The sequence below is a fragment of the Thermobia domestica genome, chromosome 1 (genome assembly GCF_964235325.1).
Source record: "Thermobia domestica chromosome 1, izTheDome1.hap1.1, whole genome shotgun sequence".
Taxonomy (NCBI): Eukaryota; Metazoa; Arthropoda; class Insecta; order Zygentoma; family Lepismatidae; genus Thermobia; species Thermobia domestica.
Genome location: NC_137454.1, coordinates 219,032,375 through 219,049,260, shown reverse-complemented (window position 1 = coordinate 219,049,260; position 16,886 = coordinate 219,032,375). Strand labels below are relative to the sequence as shown.

Sequence of the window (16,886 nt, the reverse complement as noted above, 5' to 3'; positions counted from 1 at the left end):
TATCAAATTCGCGTCCACACAATGATTCCCCACAACGAAAGGGGCTCATGGCACCTAATTTGTGACAAAATTTTAAATGAAGTAACAGAGACTGACTCGTTCTTAAGTCACTATGACAAACAAAACACTTAGGCATCTTCTTACAAACTAAAAAGAACGTATATACATGAAAAAACTATTTTACAAACTAAATGATTAACGGAAAACAACCTTTCCCGCCATTACACCTTTGATATTTCAGAGATAAGCGTGTTCACTGAAGGAAAATTCTTGTCGCAGTCATTTTCAATTTTGTACATATGTTTCTGCACAAATGTCCACACCTGTTCCGATTCCTTCGGATATTCTGCATGCAGTACTTGAAACGACTTGAATGTGCTATCGATTGCTTTCAGTGGAGTTTCAACTCTGTAGAGATTATCCTCAATACTCACGTAGAAGGCTTGAGGTTCATCTATTTTTGAAGCGACAACGACGGGCATGGGCTGCACACTACATCCAAAGCGCTGCATCTTTAGATGATGCCTTTCTAACTCTGTTTGAAGATCGGACGCTTCCTGTAAGTCATGTACACAGAATTATTATCACGTTACACACCTATTAACACGTTATCAAATTCCAAAAACTACAAATACACGTATAATTAAAATGAGCTTGTATTTTAAATACGAGGTGCACCAATAATATATATAGCAATCCAATTAAACTGGTACCAACTGTTTTCAGGCATTCTTCTATACTAGAAATGTAATGTAATGAGGTCATAATTGACGCGAGTCACTTCTACGCGATATGAAATGTCTTGAAAACTAATATAGGTTAATATGACAGTATTTCGAATGTATTATTATACCCCTTGAGTTGTACATTTTTAATACCGTTCATTGTGTTTGTATTATCCGATGCAATTAAGAAAAGTTCTGGAAAAATTAAGTAAAGTTCCTTAGAGGAATCTACCTTTTAGTATAAGGTTTGAGAATAATCACAAAGAAAACAATCTGAATTATTGCACTTATAAACTTGACAGTAGTTACGTGAATAGATAACTGCGACATCAATAAAATTGTCCTAAGCTTACACTTAATGGTTTACATTTACAGTAATAAATATTTCAATTAAATGTGGCAAACTTGGAATCACATCCAGACATAAAGTAAGCACGGATATTTTAAAGATAAAATAAATTTAGATCCTGTACGTCAATGACCGCAATTCTTGACGTTACAAATCTCCAGGAAGAAGAAAGAAAAACCTTTGCGGAAATTTGAAAAGCAAGGATGCTACAATATCAATGAATTAGTTTTTAAAATAATGATCGCGAAAAGGTTGGTGCCGTTCCCCTACGTGCTGTTTAGTATTTTTATAAGATTGATATTACACACATATCATTACCTCGAGTATAAACACTTCTTACTTATTTATGCCATAAAATGAAGAAAGGAGTGCTATCATAGTTCCAATATTTGAAGGGTTGAATGAAGAACATTTTTAAAGACACTGGGAAAAAGCTGTTTTGAGCCAAGTAAACATTTTATCCATGACCATAAACATATTTAACCTCTACTTATGTTTCAGAAAGTTTACCTAGCATTCACCGAAAGTTTTACAGCATTTTTACGTTTACTATTGTTATTGGAATATAGGGTTTCATCACGGGAACTTCATAAGGCATAAACCTACAGTGGAACCGAAAATACGAATAACATCCTAAAATCCCCTCCCCCTTCCTCCCGGGAAATCGAACGCAGTCGCCCAACAAAGGAGATAAGTGTACTAGCAACGAAGGAGTAACTTTTAGGTCGGCCTTAAGTTCGTCACGTTTGAGGGATGTCGTCCCTCGGAGAGCACACAATCCGAGAGAGGGGAAGCAAGAAAGGAATGGATGGGGAAGGAAGCGGTCTGGGACCTGTGTGTTAGGTACCATCCCGGCATTTTTAGCATCATTCACTGTGTTTATATTAAAAAAAAAACTCACTCAACCCAGGAAAAAACACTCAGGATGATTGGCCTGAAAAAGCTGTTACACTTCTTTGATCGAGTGATCCCACCGGGAATCGAACCCAGAACCGCTCGCACCAAAGGCGAGGGCGTTAGCGACTAATAAATATTGTGTTTTCCTATTTTATGCATATTCCTTTCTATCTACACAACTTAGGTTCACGATATCTTCGTAAGATACAAATCGCGTCACATACACCGATACATGCTTTACTAATTGCATGAAGAAGAGTCATGTATATTGCAAAATATGGTTGATAGCTCACTCCACCAAGGGCGTGCTGTCCCGAGGGGGCCTTTTCTTAAACTTTTTTGTTTCCATGTACCACCAATATGATCCTCTTGATATGGTATGGTAATCATATCAATTGAGTGCACATCAAAGATGGAGCGGGTCAGTGGCTATGGATCACGTGGGGATAATTTTGAGTATACTTTAGTGGATCTTGGGTTACATTTACATGTTCCACTGTTACGTATGACTACCCTAACCAACAATAACAACTGACTCATTGTAGTCCTCAATATAACACATTCCACTTTGATCCACTCTCGACATATTCGGTCAGTAGGTCGAAGTAGATCAGTAGATCATGGTGACACGTGGTGAGTCAGAGTGGATCGTGGTTTGATGAAAATGGTGTTTGCTTACACAATATTTTTGTTTGAGCATAGCAGTTTTTCCAGAAAAGCTGATTTTTTTTGTTTGTTTGTTTGTTCGATAAGGTTTCGTGCAATGTTCTCCATTCTCCAATCACTAATTAAATGTTAATGACATATTTCGTGGTAATCAAGTGTAGATATTAATACATTATATTACATAATGGTACATACTCTGACATGAAAAAGGAATCCTTGCTGTGCCTCGTATTTGGAAGGTTTCCATAATCCACCTCCGTCTTTCCTTTTGATACACGTGGTCACAGATGGGAAATATCTTCCAAGAAGTATTAATATTACGACTGTTCTGGCATCTGGAAAAGAATGAAATATCAAGAACATTTGTAGGTAATTAATTTACGCTTATACAGCGAGGTCCGGAAGTGGGCGTACCTCTTAATTGGTGTTTTCTGACGGTTTTTGGTTTTACCTACATTTGTTTGGTAACACTGCTTGGCATTGTCTGGCAACATTGCTATCCATTTGTTTTCTGCTTGGTAACAGTTATCAGATCAGTTCCTGGCCGCTGGATTGGAAGAGGTTGTGCATCCAGCTCTTTGCCAGGCCTCCAAGAAGTCCCGATCTGACGATATCAGACAATGCTCCCTGGGCTTTCATGAAGCAACACGTAAGAAACACTCGATATCACACAACGCAGGAATTACGAGCAGCTGTGGAACACGCCTTCATCCTCGTTGACTCCGGAGTATCTCCGCAAAACATCTGCCAGAACTTTGTGCAGAATTCAGTTGTGTTATGACATGGATGGTGATCATACCTTTGTTTACGACTCTTACGACTTTAAGGTAGCTGTGTACAGACATTCTACCATAACTAACACTATACTGTTGAAACTAAAGGGGGGTACGCCCACTTTTGGACCACTTTATACTAATTTATTTGAATGTAAGTGCTAACTTTCTGACTGCATTCATTCTCATACCTGCAGAGGTTTGCTCTGTGATACGCAATGAATACTGTATATTACTTTAAGTCAATAATCAAAGAAAAAAGGAAATTACGTTTTGTAAGCAATGGACAGCAGTCTGAAAAAAAAACACACACAAAAAGTATCATCTTTTGTAACTACACCCAGATTCGGCAAAGGGATAATGCGATGTTTCTTATATGCAAATATTGGGTCCAAATAATGGTGAAAACTAATCTTAATACGATACTTATCTATCGCCTATAAGTACGTGTATAAAAGCTGTACATGAAGTATATTATTTCAAGAACCAAAGGTTAAAGTCAACGTATGTATTTCTCTTTGGGAAGTTGCAACAGATACGGATAAAAAGAGAGAAATTGAATAGCTTAATGAATCAAAATAGACAATTAACAACAAGTTAAAGACTATACGCTGCGGAAAAGTTCTTTCGTCACAAATTCTAAACATTAGTTTCATTCATTGCTACAAAAGGGATTTCATATCTGCTTATTAACCCTACTGAATCTATCTTCTTCATATACTGTTATTCAAGTAATTACTGATTTCAGGGATGTAAACTGGTCACTGAACTCAGTATTTCAGACTCTTTGGGAGATTAAACGAAAAATGTTCAATTACTACACAGCAGTTGAAATATTTCTCGTGATCTGAGCTCAATAATGAAACAAAAGAATAACAGAGCTTTTTTAAGTGCTCGATATGTTGTCGATTTACAATTATCATTTATTTTTCTTCTAGATTTTGATTTATTCTGCTCGGACTTACGACTAAAAGGAGACAAGGGAAAATTGCCGGAGCACCTGTAATTGATCTTTTCTTTGCTTACGGGAGTAGGCTGAACAGTGTTGCGTTTTAATAATTATAGTGAACAATACTTAATGAAATAATAAACAATGTGTACACCATTTCTCCACAGTCAAAACTTACTTCCATGCACTTCGATAAATTTTATTATAATTAGCAATTTTTAAAAAAGGGGGCAGGAAGGACTCGTAAACCTTATTCGCCTTCTGTGCAGATGGTATGGTAAAAATCAATACTGGATAATGAAAGTGTAAGTGTAAAGGCTAATATGGAACAGAGAAACAAAAGAGAACTTCTTCAGAAGGGAATTGGGAGGGGAGGGGATGAGAGTACAATGCTGTGACACTTAAAATGCGTCTTGATTTGTATACTTCAACAAACTTTTCTTATTAGATTACGCAATTTCTAGTTTCTTACTCCGATTATTCAAAGTATTCAAATGTTCTCGGAGGGAGTGACCGCCCCTCCCTTTAATCCGTCCGTGGTGTCATTCGTTTGGCTTTTCGCTACTAATTCAAAATGCTTTCCGAAACAAGTTGTCTTCTTGTGACAGCAGGGGGTGGAAGAAACAAACAAACCGTGAAAGGAAGAAAGAAGTGGTTTTGGGCTCTTCCAGTCCAGACCATTCTAACCACTGAGAAGTGAGAATCACAACGTGATTTTTCTGGTAAGAGCGTCCTTTTTAAAGCAGCTAACAAGCAAACAGATGGTCAGCCCTCTTCCCTCTGCAGCATACTTTTTATTCTCTGTTGCCAAACTTACTGAAGAATATATTGCAATTAATCTAACGCATGTAACGTAAATTGGAGACCGTGGTTGGATTTATATGGGTCTTGTCTATTTGTATTAAAAATTTCAAGTCATTACCTACAATACTTTGTTAGAAATTACCATATTAAAATTTACATGTTTTCAAATGGGAAGTTAGAAACATAAGCGAAGAGGTAGAAGATCTCCTTAATAAGAAAAATAATTACCTTCCCTGATGTTCTCCTGCAGCAAAAGTTCTACTAATGTGGCTCCGTCATTTGTTGTTTGTTTGGTCGTGGTAAGTATATGCTGAATCTTCTTTAAGTCTGCATTCCACGTTGAAAAAAATGTTATATCTTTCCCAGGATATAACTGGCCAAAATCAATGTCGATCTGAAAAGTAAAAGAAATTGTTGTCACATATACCTAACGCTGTTTGATGATATAATGTTCTATGCTTTCTTCTCTTTATACAAAAGTTTGGTAGTATAGTTTTCTTTGAAGTTCATTAAATAATCTTTGTTTCAACAGAGCGTTTTTAATCAAGTTATGAACATCAATGGCATTCACCCCACTATAGTATCCATTTTCAGAAAATACTATGTCTGATTGAAAAAGAAATCCCAAAGTAGGCATGTAAAAAACAATTACTTAGAGTGGAACTGATAAAATACACGCAAATATAAAACAAACTTCCAAGCGCTTTCGCATTTATGGAGTCGTCATACAGGGACGCAAAGACGAAAGTGGAATAAGAAATAGAGAAAGACACAAGGACCGCACCTATACCAACAATGATTTCTCCACAAGGTTCTCTACTTTCACGTATGAGTACTTGACAGCAGTCACGTGATCACATGACCACCATAGCACCTAGCAGAAATATGGCAAAATGAAATGAAATCTTTGAGTTTTACGTCTCACGGTTACGCCGGTTAGGCTAAAGGAGACGGTGATGATGAGAGATGAATGAAATGGTGGAATGAAGAAAGTGGGAGAACCCGAGAAAACCCACGAGCACGGTGTTTCTACACCACAAAGTCCACACGGCGGGAGCAGGGTTTGAACCCGGGACCCCAAGCACCGGAGGTGAACGCTCTACCACTGAGCCACCGCGCCCCCCCCCCCAGAAATATGGCGTAACTCGTCTTACTCTGTATCTTTCTTCTTCCACTTTCGTCTTTCTCTTCCTGCCTAACAAAGCCATAAAAGGTGAAAGCTCTTACAAGCTTTTTTTTCTTTCTTAAATCTTTGCGCGCATGTACTGCACGTGTATTTTATCTAATTTCTGGTAACTGTTTTATACATTGGTTGGTTTTTAATTACACAAAAACGCGTCTTTAACGTAAGCTTACATAATTCTGAACCTTCTGCCGCTGATGCTGGTATATTTGTAAATTAAAATAAACTATTAAATGTTTTCATAGGAACATTATCAACAAGAGTGAGGATGTGGGGCTGATCGGGGAGCGGGCTGGGTAGCGTAGAGGTTAACTTATTGGCATTGTACGTCGAAGACAAAAGATCTATTTTCGGCCCACTCGCACTTTTTCACTCTGATTTTTCATTATTTCTGAATCTATACAGGTTTTGGTGTACTGAAAATCCGGTTGATTTTCTCAGAATTACTAAACGTTCTACCTGCTACAAGATGCACCATCTCGTCCATCAGCTTACTCACAGGAAAAAATTAGAACCGAAAAACTCCGAAACATAGTGCAAGACAGGGTACAACTTCATACACCGAAAAACATTTATAAACTCTCTCGCCTCATGCTAGGTGCTTTTTTTGCAAAGAAAAACTGCCGTGTTCGCAATTTATATATAGCATCAACATAAGACCCTTATGTTCATGATTTTTTTTTAACTCATTAAATTTTGTTACTCGTTTTTTTTTTTTTTTCATTTTCCTTTAAGTACAGTTCGTTCTGTGATACGGAATTACACTTCTATAAAATAATATAAAGGTATTTTCTTTCTTCGGTTACATTCATAAAATAATAATAGAAAGATGTAAACTTCTTAGCAATATCACTACACTTACAAGTGTGTATCCAAGAGGCTGTTTTAAAGCAGGAAATTCCTTGAAGTAGGAGCTGATATCCTTCTTTGACTGAATGTAATTTGCTCTCCGATTTAATGTCGTTTGTTTCCACAGATCACACACTTTCTCCCATGGCTCTATATTATTTCTCAACCACGTGAGAGCTTCCTCGGCAAATTCATCAGTGGACTCTGAAAATAAAGGACACCATCTACATAATTCAGTGTGAAAGAAACGTACATACTCAGTATACGTAAATACATATGTATTAATTTCTAGGACAGAAGTACAAGAAATAATATTTCAATAAACATGTGAAACAGACAGTATTATACTTCTGAACACAATTGTCATATGAGGTGTTCGGAACATGTATTTACAAAACGTCCCGTTAATATATGAAAGCAGTGATAGAGTTTTACACACAGATGAACAGCAGATATACTGATTGCACAAATTCACGGAAATTTGTTGATTTATAATGAAGGTAGTGCCCTTGAACTGTGAATCTGTTGATTGACCATAATACGTGAATATGTGTAACCATGTAAAAAATCGGCACGCATCTCTTTTAGGAAGTTTTGTACCCTTGTCTGAATATAAGATAGCATAAAACACTATGCATCGTGATTTACTGATAAAATTATAATACAGAATTTATGAACATGAAAGCAAATAAATGAAAAAGAACTATGAACGTACCATCTAAATCGACTTCGGTAGAAGTTGTAGCTGCACACCGGTTTCTCAAAGGCAAAACACCACTTTGCCGCAAATACCTTCTTGTGTTGCAATATCTGTCCCAAAGTTTCCCTCTTGCCAAAACCTTCTTCCCTTGAGCAACTTTATAGGGGACGTAGTAAGTATGCTATTTGAAAAACAAATCACTGTTATAATATACAGTCCTGATATCCTATTGCACAACACAAAATTACAATTAAACTATATTATTTCCACAGAGAAACAAAATACATGGAAACCTGTTTAAAACGAAACTTATATAAACCGGAAATTTGCCGAAGATGAATAGTTTTTAGTCCCGGCAACTCTGTCTGATTTGCCATATGGTAAAGATTTTTCTCTTAACTGATTGCCAGCTCGAAACGTAGGGGCACTGTAGTCTGTCTGTCTCTGCGTTGGCGTTACTACTGAACTTCTGTTTTCAATAGTTAAGATCTTTCGGCCGTGAACAAGAATGGAGATAATGTTTCTGTTATTTAAGTTACCTGTTTCCTGTTTTTGTTGATACACACATAAGCACTTTTCTACTGTCAAAACTTTCTTTATAAATTAAAGACTTACTGCTTGCTACTCCGTCATTACACATGCATTTCCAAGAATTCGGTCATTTTTGAAAAAAAATGGTAGAAATTTAGACCAGTTGTTGAAAATTTCCATTGTTTCTGCTGCAGAAAATGTGGTTTCAGTGTGGCGTGTTTGTGTGCCCAGTGTTGTGTACAAATACGGCAAAAACAAATGTTATTGTTACTTTGGAGGACACAATACGATTATTGAAGAGAGAATAAGAGACAATGTTTGTAAAATATAAAGTTCATTTCAAATGTTGCAAACGCAAATTTCCAACACTGAAACCCAGAAAATGAAAACAATCCTTAAAAGGCGGTGAAAATGTAAAGAGGAATGTGAGAGGAAATACATAATAAAATAATACATACTTGTAGTTTCTACTTTAAGCGTCTGTCTTATTCAAATAAGTTCACTTTGTAAATTGAGTTTATGTTGTAAATACATTTTTGTGTTAATTAATCTTTCACCTCAACCATTTTAACCTAGGTATAGTACTACGAGATTATTTTTACCAGCAGTTATTGTTACAGAACTTAACTTTTCGAATTTGCACACAACGGAAAATTATTTTGTTCCTTGACGTTCCGTCTTATACAAGTTTCACTGTATATATATGCTGTAAATTAGACATATTGGAATTTCTTTTTTTTTTTCTGGATTCCTTTAGTACTTCAATAAAATGAGCATTGAAAAATGTATTCTGATAAGTTATGGAAAACGTTCACTTGTAAGTTAAATTGTAAATTTCTCCTTGTTCTGAAGACAATGATAAAATAAATATTAATACAATTAAGTCTAATTTTCAATGGGTGTTCAGAAACTATACCGGCGAAATCGGAAGATGATAGTTAATATAATTCTAAGCAAAAAAGCTTCTACACATATCCGATTCTCAGCGGCCTGACACCTACAGGTTGGTAACAATTCTGTACATTTTTCCAAAACAAAAATGTATTACTCATCCTGTATTTTTTCTAAAGGTCATCTATGATGCATTTGAATGGTGACAGAATGGCCTTTCCAAGGGTATATGGCACGTGACGATAGTTGCGTTGGAAGGAGCCTCATGAAGCTAATTTTCAGAACAAAATATCTTTCTTCCAAGAGCTTCAAGAAACACGGTTGCCAACACTGTCGCCAAATAGGAACGACAAAAAATTACGCATCAACTTCAATTTTTATGCTGAATAATGTCGCAAATTTATATTATATATATATATATATATATATAGGATGGTGCATTTAAAATTTGCCACCCCTATATCTTCGAAACGACTGCGAATATGAGAAAACGCTAAAACACGTCCATCATTATTTTAAGGGGCTTGAATTTTCAGCTATAAAAGATCCCCCTAAACACCCCATATAGCGGTATCTGGAGTCAACTTGAAAATTTTAAATAGCAAAGGGGGTCGAGTGATATATCGTTGGAAAGGTCTCGACAAGAGAAATATTCTACCTAGAGTTTCAAGTCCCTATGTTGACTCCATCTAAAATGGCTCGGGTTCACATTCTTTCCAACGATATATCACTCGACCCTCTTTGCTATTTAAAAATTTGAAGCTGACCCCATGTACCCCCATATGGGGGTACCTGGAGTGGACCGTTTATAGCTCAAGATTCAAGCTCCTTAAAATAGTGATGGACATGTTTTTGTGTTTTCTCATATTTACAGTCGTTTCGAAGATACACTGGGTGCCAACGGACTTTATGGACACAAAATGGGAACCCCCGCCATTTAGGATAGGGTCAACATTGGGACTTGAAACTTTTGGCAAAATATTTCTCTTGTCTAGACCTTTCCAACGATGTATCACTCGACCCCCTTTGCCATTTAAAATTTTCAAGTTGACCCACGTACCTCAATAGGGGGGTACCTGGGGTGGACTTTTTATAGCTCAAAATTCAAGCCCCTTAAAATAATGATAGACGTGTTTTTGCCTTTTCTCATATTCGCAGTCGTTTCAAAGATATAGAGGGTGGCAAATTTTAAATGCACCACCCTGTATATATATATATATATATATATATATATATATATATATATATATACTACAGTATCAGAAAGAAAAATAAAATTGTCCTTATACAATCGAACTACTTTTATTAAAATGAAGAAAGTTTTTTTCTTCCTCCACAACTTCCCTTCCAACTCCACTATCGTCATATATACATCAGTGGAAAGGTACTTCCATTGCCGTTCAAATACGCCATGCGTCATCTCTTTAAAGTACATACAGGATGAGTAATAAAATTTTGTCCTGAACAAATTTGTATAAAATATTTACCAACCTGTAACTATCAGACCGTTGAAAATTGAACATATTCTTATGGGATCATTTTTGCTTAGAAGTACATCAGCTATTATCTCCAAAAGTTGTCAGTATGGTTTCCGAACAATCTTCAAAGAATCATAAAATACTCCACGACTTTTAAATTTTTTCCAGTGAACGCAAAGAAAAACGAAAAATTAGCAATATACAAGAATTCCCTCACCTAACTGAATTTTACACAAACCTTGTTTTCAGACGGAAACAATCGTACAATCGCCTCACTTATTGAAATGAATGACTGTCTACTGATCCTGTAAGACAGAAAATGAAATTTCACAAAGCAATTCCCATAGAAGCTTGAATAAATATTAAGAGACGACGCTCCATTGGGGAGGAAAAAAAAAACACTTGTTTATAAATTTTAAACTGACACACAATCATAGTATTCGTCTTGCGAATAAAATCAGAAAAACACACTGCTGAACAAGACTGTACTTTTAATATAAAAATATATTTACACGTGACGTTTCGATCTTCTAGCCAAGATCCTCATCAGAGTGTACGTCTGATGAGGATCTTGGCTAGAAGATCGAAACGTCACGTGTAAATATGTTTTTATATTAAAAGTACAGTCTTGTTCAGCAGTGTGTTTTTCTGTTTCTTATAAATTTTGTAACACTGGCACTAAAGAAAGAAGTGAATGTTTAGTTTCATTAAGTCAGGCAAATAAATGAACTGTAATATTTAATACAACTCAACGTGTTCCAAGTTACTGTAAACAGTTATTAATCAATCCAAAGGGTGCTATGCAGTCATCAGAACACTTTCAAATTCCAACTGATCCATATTGTTGTGTACCACAATGAGCAACTAACGAATTAATGTGTTTGAACTTTTGCTTTGATAATTTCAATGCATTTTGAGACCAAATTAATCCTAAAAACACAACTACAAACATACTTGTAATATAGATCATAAGTGAAAAATACTGTCACGGTGATAAACGCAATCAATACCGTCGAATATGTGCCATGTGAAAACGAGATTCTACTCGGAATTCTTAGTGAAGACGATAAATGTATAGGACAGCAATTACTTAATATTTAAGACTATTGCATTTACATTATCTTTAACATACGATACCACAAAATTTAACGAAACGATCTGTACCTTTTATCTGCGCCAATATATCGAACGATGACATCTGTTAATAAACTGCGAGCTCTGCTATTAAGATGTCCCAAATTCTTGTGCGTAGATAATACTTCTTTTCCTTGCAGTGAACTATTCAGAATCTTCTGCAAGTCCTAGAACAAGGTACTTGTGATCATAGAATTTGAAATAAAACAAAACTTAAACAACAAAAGCAAAACTATAAAATAATTTGATATCACTTATGTTAAGATCACATAAACGTGAATACGTATAACCAGACGTATTTTATTTCAAAAATTTACAAAAAGAAACTCTTGTTTTCTACGAAAAACAAAAACGAGCATGAGCATGTATGTGTAAAAGTACACATATGTCCCAAATTTCGTCGAAATGGGTGCAGTATTTTTTTTTTTTTTTTTTTTTTTGATATCTGGTGATTACCTGAAAAAGAATTTCATTTTCAACGCATCACAACTTTGACAATTTTTCACATGGAAATTTTATTTTGATGTCACTTGCAATCTTTTCTACCAGAAAACAAATGTTTTAAATTTCATTCATATCTGTTTCGTAGTTGTTGTAAACGAACAACGCCGAAATGCCATTTTTTGTATTCTAGAAGCGTAAGCACTAGTCGATCTACTTTTTAAAGCCTTGCTTGCAGGGCGACCGTCCTGCCTGATAACGTAGAGTTGGTTTTTAGTTTAGCGTCCCTTTCAGCAGCGAGGCTATATGAGACGTGGACCTACTGATTAACGTGGATTCTGTATATTTTTCTCTGAAGGCTATATGTATGCCAAGTTTCAACTTTCCACGTCAACTGCCAGTTCCATTATTTTGTCAGTTAATGGCACGATGAAAAGTTTGAAACTTCCGGCTTTTATCCTAACTTAACGTACGCTCTAATGCAACGTGTGAACCAGATAATTGCTAAGGAGAAGTTCTAGAACACAGGTTCCCCATATAAATTAGCAAGGTTGGTTCCTTTCTGTACCAAAATTTAAATTTTATTTCACAGAATATTGCTAGCGAGCGTCAGCAAGTGAAAGCGGGTTAGAAGACCGCAGGATACGTTGTTTTCTGTTTTTATTACAGCTAAATGGGAAGTGGGACATGTGTTCTAGAACCTTGTAATTTCTATGACGTTTATATTTTCTTCTCGCTTATTACAAAGCTAAGGCATTACTGCCGCATCGCCGGACCAGTATTAGAATCGAAAAAAAGTACCAAAATGTACTGTATACGGATATATTTCGTTGGACTACATTAACTTACATTAGATTACCTCACATTAGGATAAGGGCATAAAAAACTACAGTGCAAAAAACACAAACCAACTTGTGCTAGGTGGCCACTAAGTGCACGAATGCTATCTAACCGAGCCAAGGTAGGGCGGAGCTAGCGGACCAGCGCGGTAGTGCCCCCGAAGGGAGCAGGCGCGTCAGCGACGATGTGTACACGCGTAAGCGAGGGTACTGAAAACATCTGGTTTCCGCAATCATATACATTTCAATAGCACTTGCCATACTCCTCTTCGCGCCACTACATCATAACAACTATATCTCTCCGCGAAATGGTCCATCCGCCTCCACATACAGTGTCGCTTACAACATCAAAAATAACCAATTTCTTCATTTTTACTATTCCCCTTACATGACTTTCACTCATTCTTGCTCATAAACAAACAAACAAACAAACAAAAAAAAAAAAAAAAAAATTAACTGACCCGGCAAATTTTCTAAAACTGTTCCGGTGATACACCAGTTAACCCCAAAGCTAAATAAGCTCCATTTCGTGGGAACAATCACATACAAAATTATTATGAATACTTGACTAATTTCAGTAAACTGTGAGATCAACTAAGCTTATATATTAGTTTCATTAGATCATGGTCCCTTGTACGAAGGTACTGAATGTTTAAACTTAGGTCAAGCTTCAGTACTGCTGAATGGGCTGACTGGTAAATAATTTGTGAACTACTGGTACATCATTTGAGGAATTAGTTGACCTCTGACCGAGTCTGATCGGGTTAGATCACTTCTTGAGGTCAAAACCGAGCACTCAATCCAATCAGCGCCCCACCTTTACTTAGTTTTAAATAGGGACTTTGTTTACTCCACTTTAATTTAACCTAAATATATTTAAAAAAATGAACTGGTTCAAACAAAATATCGGATTTAAAAAGAAAATGGTTTCTGCAAAACCTGTTATTTATGTGCTTTGAAGTTTGACATCACCATCATGAATTAAATTAAAAGTGCAAAGGTGGTGTCACTTAGTGTAACACAAAGAGAAAGGCCTTCTGTAATAATTTGAAAGCGACAGAAGCACACTTAAAAAGCATTAAATCGTAACCTATCGTGTTTTCTTTTTGCTACACATACCTAAACTAGCCTATATAACCATACTTTCGCTCGCTGTCGCTTGTTCAGCATTAATTAGTAAAAATTAAGGGTGAATTATTATTAAAATTCTTGATCCCATCTGTACTGTTTGTAGAAAGTAATAAGGGCACAAAGTATAACAATTAAGGGGTTAAATTCCAAAGTTGGACGTCCGTTTTCAGCAAAATTTTGAAACTTGCACGGAAGATACGTATAATTTGATCGTTTGTGTGCTTGATAATATATAAAGATAATACAACAACACTCTCTCTATTTGTTATATATAATTGGTTATAAACATGGGACTACTAAGCGAGCGAAGAGAACTACCTCGCGCAAGGTAACCGAATAGTTGCATTGTGGGAAAGTAACGAGCATTCATAATATCAATATTGCGGGTAATATACCGAATCGCTGTACGGGATGTGAACTGACAGTGTTGAATTTCGTGAAGCTCCCGTCGAAGGGTACTTCTATTATAGATCCTAACGTAACCTAACCTAACCTACACTTTCTCCCAACTCGCGAAATTGAAAAATTATACATTTTAATAGCTTTTACGCAATTTTGGTAGAAAAGTATCGGACGTCCAACTTCGGAATAAATGCCCAATTAAGTAAAACTCAACGTAGAAATATCAACATAGGACCACTATGATCCTCAAGCATCGAATCGTTCTGCAAAAGCTTAAGCCTCTTCCAAATAGTACGAACTCTCATATTAATAATAACCTTTCTCTTAACTTTTCACACAAACATCTTACAAGAAGTCTTAAATCATTATTATACCTTATATAATTTCATCTGTACATTTTCGGGCTTAAGTTTAGATTTGCCCCTCCAGTTTCCAACCTACGAAAATGCAGTTAAAACATTAAAAATTGTTAGGTTAGGTTAGATTAGGTTACCTGGTAAGACTTTAGTTAGACTAGAACCGTGACTGAAACAGGTTCTAATATCGTAATTCCGAGTAAAAACGGGCTAGAAACTCTAAACTTACCCTCAATTGCGTGAACACATCGTGTCTCTATTTTGAAGTATTTTGATTTGGTGATAATAAAAATAATATTTTGGAAGCGTCATAAATGCTTAATAATACACTATTTCGTACAAGGGACTTTCGTTGCTTGTGCGCAATACAATTCAAATAAACATTTACAAATACATATCTTCAATTTACATATTGAAACTTACTGACTATCCACTTACCTTGAAATTTCATTATTAGGGTTTCTAAACCCCACTCTTTTAAGATATTTTCGTAATTCATATTAACTATAGAATCCATTATGGCGGCTACATGACAACTCGTAAAAGGCGGGATTTCGCATAGTTGCCATAACAAGAGTTTTATATTGTAATAGCCATTCTAACCATAATGCTATCGCTATTTTAGCAATACTAAATAATCTGGTTATATAAACAATATGCATGATATTATTAACCATACTAATATTAGCAATATTTTTTTCTTACCACAGCCATACTAAAAAAATAGGTGTTGTATAAATAACAAATCAGTATTTATACATCAACTATACTATAGTCAATATTAATTTACCAATTAGCAATACTCATCAACAATGCTTTTATTGTCAATTCAGCTATACCATTTTTTAGAGTGTGGGGGGCCAACTTCAGGCACGTTATTTACTGCCGTCTGTCGTCTGTTGTTGTGTAAGTCACAAATGGAATTAGCCAATAATAATAATAATAATAATAATAATAATAATAATAATAATAATAATAATAATAATAATAATAATAATAATAATAATAATAACAATAATAATAATAATACTTTCAACTTTGGGTAAGATCGGAAACAGTAAACCAAAGATACAAGATTCGATGCGACAAACCAACTTCGCAATCGGAAAGAAGGTCTTCCTTTGTCTTTCTTTAAGTATAAGTTAATAATACATTTTAAAACATACATTAAAATACGCAATTATATACGAGGGTGAGTTGATAAGTTCTCGGCCCGACCCAGAAGGACTTGAGCTGCAGGCATGAAAGTATGAGGCTATTCAACATAGTCCCCTCGAAGGTCAACACACTTGGCACTTCGATGCTGCAACTTCTCCAACCCCTCAAAAAAAAAAAAAAAAAAAAAAAAAAAAAAAAAAAGATTTTTCAAGGTCTGTAAAAAACTTATCCGCAGCTGTTATCACCTCTTCATTACTGTGAAATTTCTGTCCTTTCAGTGCTGTTTTGAGTTTTGCAAACAGATAATAATCAGGAGGGGCAAGATCTGGCAAGTGAGGTGGATAGTCAATGCACTGAAACCCTAGGTCTTTCAGAAAATTCATTGTTCTGCCAGCCTTGTGGATGGGAGCATTGTCCTGCAAGAACACGACACCTCGTGTCAACTTTCCCCGGCGCTTTTCTTTAATAGCGTCCTTTACCTTAATCAGCAGACTACAGTAATACTCCGCAGTTATGGGTTGGCCCTTTGGAAGGTAGTCTGAGAGCAAAACATCATCATTATCCCAGAATATTGAGGCAAGCACCTTCCCTGCGGACTTTTGTGTTTTGAATTTTTTTGGGCCTTGGAGA

At 35.8% G+C, this 16,886-nt stretch overlaps 1 protein-coding gene across 1 annotated transcript; it reads right to left on the bottom strand.

The window, feature by feature from the left end:
• Positions 1-221: 221 nt before the first annotated feature.
• LOC145678702 (uncharacterized) lies at positions 222-15,812 on the bottom strand. The gene is made up of 8 exons (XM_081749131.1): positions 15,804-15,812; positions 11,960-12,096; positions 11,034-11,100; positions 7,911-8,076; positions 7,209-7,399; positions 5,392-5,557; positions 2,833-2,972; positions 222-557 (listed from the first exon to the last, which is right to left on the bottom strand). The coding sequence occupies exons 1-8, from the start codon at positions 15,810-15,812 to the stop codon at positions 222-224; spliced, it is 1,212 nt and encodes a 403-aa protein (XP_081605257.1).
• Positions 15,813-16,886: the final 1,074 nt, after the last annotated feature.

Bases quoted from the DNA above. Each gene is read 5' to 3' on its own strand.
- LOC145678702 (XM_081749131.1), bottom strand. The intron at 11,101-11,959 runs GTACAGATCGTT...TCTGTCTTACAG, and splicing joins TATATTGGCGCAGATAAAAG to GATCAGTAGACAGTCATTCA. The intron at 558-2,832 runs GTATGTACCATT...CATGACTTACAG, and splicing joins GATTCCTTTTTCATGTCAGA to GAAGCGTCCGATCTTCAAAC.